At 53.5% G+C, this 3,748-nt stretch overlaps 1 protein-coding gene across 1 annotated transcript; it reads left to right on the top strand.

The window, feature by feature from the left end:
- The first annotated feature begins 558 nt into the window (after positions 1-558).
- LOC143149211 (forkhead box protein D2) lies at positions 559-2,940 on the top strand. The gene has a single exon (XM_076316393.1). It carries the CDS (start codon positions 1,601-1,603, stop codon positions 2,660-2,662), a length of 1,062 nt encoding a protein of 353 aa, XP_076172508.1. The 5' UTR covers positions 559-1,600; the 3' UTR covers positions 2,663-2,940.
- Positions 2,941-3,748: the final 808 nt, after the last annotated feature.

The raw sequence follows: 3,748 nt of genomic DNA on the forward strand, positions 1-3,748 counted from the left end.
GTCACGAAAAATAACTTGTCGAATCTAATTAAAATCCCATCGTTGTAAATTTTTCTTGAAAATCGGCGTTATTCCCTGACCGGTCGTTGGACAACGACGTTGAGAACCGCAAATCCATAGACCGGTATCACGGAACGAGTATCGATACAGTCTCGGCTTCATACGTTCTATTAGTATGTAACGCCTGGTCCCTTTACCGCGCCGCTCAAAGCAAAGCAGCCCCCGGAGTGTTACAATTTCGCCCTCTCTACCCCAGCAGTCTGCCTCGAAAGTCCCTTTATCTACCCCGCTATTTTCCTAACTCCGACGTCCCCTCCGGGGGTTTCTCCTCGTTGGTGGTGACGACAACGATTCCTCTTCTCCCGAAAGAGGATGGAGGGAGCTGGTGGATACCGGTGAAATGGTGGGGGCTTCCCCGCCACCCCTTCGGTAGGGGTTGAAATGCCCGCCCATCGGTCCGCCCATGTAGGGCCAAAGCAGTCACTTCGAATCAATTCGACCCACGATTTCGCCTCGTAGACGGTCCTCCACGGTGCTGGCACACTCGCAATCGCGCTTCGTAACCTTCGACCGCATTTCGTGCACCTAACCTCGCCGCGACTCGTCGCGCGATCGGAGAAACGAAACGAGTTCTCCGAACAGAGACGCACAGTGATACCGAGGATAAACAAATCGGGTGACCGTATTCGAGTTTGGGATCGTGTCGAGTGGACCCGACGAGCGTAACCACCGACCGTGGGACAACCCGACGGTTCGAGAACGCCGCGAGAGACGTCGTCGGGAAGTTCGCGCGCGCGACAAGCGACATCGTCTAGGTGGTTTCGCGACGGAGCACGGCCCGTAGGATTCGTACGGTGAGAATCGAGAACCGGGTGAGAATCGATAAGCGGTGCACGAGCGTGTATCGTGATGGTCCGCGAGGATCCCGAGCAACGACTGGGTAACGATAAAGCCTCCTGAGTCGCCGCGTCATCGCGACGAGTGGAGGCCCCGCGTACTCGCGGCATCCTTGAGACGCAGAGCGTCGTTGCTCCGCGTTGCGAGCGGATGGGCTGACGGGCGAGGGAGAAGAAAGAAAAAAAGTTCCACGTTATCGTTGTGGAAACAAACTATTAGCGTAAGATAGCGTAACCGTCGGGAAGACTGGCGCGTGACAGTCGCTCCGTTGAAATATGTCGGAAGAGGAACGTCCGCGGTGTATCGCTCACGTTCAGTGACTCGTCGCGGATACCACGGATGACGTAATTCCCGCGAGTACCGGATCCGGATCGAGACCAGTACCGTCGTTGTTCTTTCGGTTGGTACCTGGTAAGGAACGAGACGGCAAGAAAAAAAAACCTTGAACGAAAGGTCACATAACGAAGAGAGAGAGAGAAAGAAAGAGATAGATAGATAGAGAGAGAGATAGAGAGAGGGGGCGCGCGGTGGCGCGCATGTTTACACACTCTGCGTGCACGCGGGGACATCGGTGGCTGGCAAGAGAGGCAAAAGAACCGACGACGAGAAATGACGAGGGTCCGCTACGAGGAGGTCAGCCGAGACCTCGGGCATTAGTTACACGAGGATCCGGACGCGTGAATGTGCCCATCAAGCGATCGCGATGAAACCGTGTGGGATGATGATGTCGAACCTGTCGTGCGACGGCTGCGTGGACAGCGACCGGGACTCCGACAGCAGCAGCATGATCGTGGACCCGGTGAGTCTCGACAAGAACGATTTGTCGCCGTCCCAGTCGTCGTCCAGCCCGATCATACCGAGCTCCCCGGTCCCGCCCACGTCCACGTCGCGGAATCGCAGCGTTAACCGCGGCAAGAAGAACTACACGATGATGTCGACGAACGGGCAACAAAAGACCGCGTCACCGGGCCAGGCGACGTCGTACGGTAACGACAAGATGTCCTCCTCGCTTATCAAACCCCCGTACTCGTACATCGCGTTGATCACGATGGCGATACTGCAATCGCCCCAGAAGAAGCTCACCCTGAGCGGGATCTGCGAGTTCATCATGTCACGGTTCCCTTACTATCACGACAAGTTCCCCGCTTGGCAGAACTCCATCAGACACAATCTCTCCTTGAACGATTGCTTCATCAAGATACCCCGCGAGCCCGGTAATCCCGGTAAAGGGAACTACTGGACCCTGGACCCGATGGCCGAGGACATGTTCGACAACGGAAGCTTCCTACGGCGCAGGAAGAGGTACAAGAGGCCCCCGCCGCATTACGTGCTACGCGACCGCGCGATCATGGCAACGTTCGCCATATGCGGGGACCGGGGACCCTGTCCGGGTGGCGGTGGTCATCCAGGTACTCTTACTTATCCAAGCGCCGCGTACCTGTCCCCGCCACCCGGTCTACCGCTTCTCGACTTCTCTCCATCGACCCTGGAGGCACTCAAGCTAGGTGGATTTCTCGAACCACCGCCACCGCTGTACAAACCCGTGCCCATCACCGCGCCGCCCATCAGGCAGCTGGATCCCGCGCCAACGAGGACCACGACGATACCGAGTCATCCACCGGTAGACAAGAAGAGGAACTTCAGCATCGACGCGCTAATCGGGAAACCGGCCAGTGATCAGAACTGTGGTGGGTTGTTGGACCTCAGTCCGACGGAACATCGAGAAATCAGGAGTCAGGCGTCCGCCTTCTCGCCTCTGATCTAGAGGAATCGGTGGATCCGTGACTCGGTGAAACGGAACCGTGTCCAACCTAACGCTGAGAGCACCTACTCGTCGCAACTGTGTCTTCGAGTTTGGTGAGGAGGACCGGTCGGGTACATGAGTACTCGAACGACTCGGTCCTCGAGCCGATCGTTTGTTAACCGATCACCCCAAAACTGGGTGTCAGAGATGTTCAGGGAATTTTCGAGGACGAGACAGCTACACGAGGATCAAATATCACCTAAGAAGAACCTTCGTGGGAACTTTGGGGGCGTATTTGTTCTTTTCTCTTCCAGTAACGAGGAACGGTGACACTCGTTCGGGACATCGTGAAAGGGATGTCGGGAGAATGGGACACTTGGGGTGTACTTCGGGCAAGATAGTTGTTCTCGGTTGAAACCTACCTCTCCCCCCAATTCGACGCATTTTGCGCACTTTGACGGTTTATCGGCGGTCTCGATTTGTCGATGTTGCACGAATCTTTCGAATCGTGAGTGACACCGGAAGTGAAACTGATTTCGGGGTACAGATACCAAAGAATGGTCAAGGAACTCGCTACGAAGTAAAAGTAAGACGCGTAGACGACTTGTGTAAAAAAAAAGACGAGGATAGGAGAGTCGAATGTAATTGTAAAAAAAAGTGTAGTGCAATAGTGTAGTGATTTGTTTAATATACCGAAAGCGTCCCTCCGCTCGAACGACGATCGAACGATTCTTAGTGACTGTACGCCCTTGAGTAGTGATGGGACCAATCCAATGACATATACCTCCCTCTTCTTACCGATACGTATCAATTCCCGAGCATTGTGTCGAGGTATCGATCGGTTATCGAAATAAGTTGTCATTGGTACCGGTAAAACGTACATGACATTTTAGCATCGATACGATTCAAACATCGAGTATCGTTCGAGACAAAACGACGATGTAGCTAGCCTACTATCGAAGTCGTGGATTACGGATAAATCTCCTCGTTCGAATAAATATTCATCCGGACGTTCAAATATTTTTAATCAATTTTCATACGGTACGTTTGCATAGAATTTTTTATTTCCAAATACCAGTTCTCGTAATGCAATTATAATGAATTTTT

Source organism: Ptiloglossa arizonensis, chromosome 7 (assembly GCF_051014685.1).
Source record: "Ptiloglossa arizonensis isolate GNS036 chromosome 7, iyPtiAriz1_principal, whole genome shotgun sequence".
Classification (NCBI taxonomy): Eukaryota; Metazoa; Arthropoda; class Insecta; order Hymenoptera; family Colletidae; genus Ptiloglossa; species Ptiloglossa arizonensis.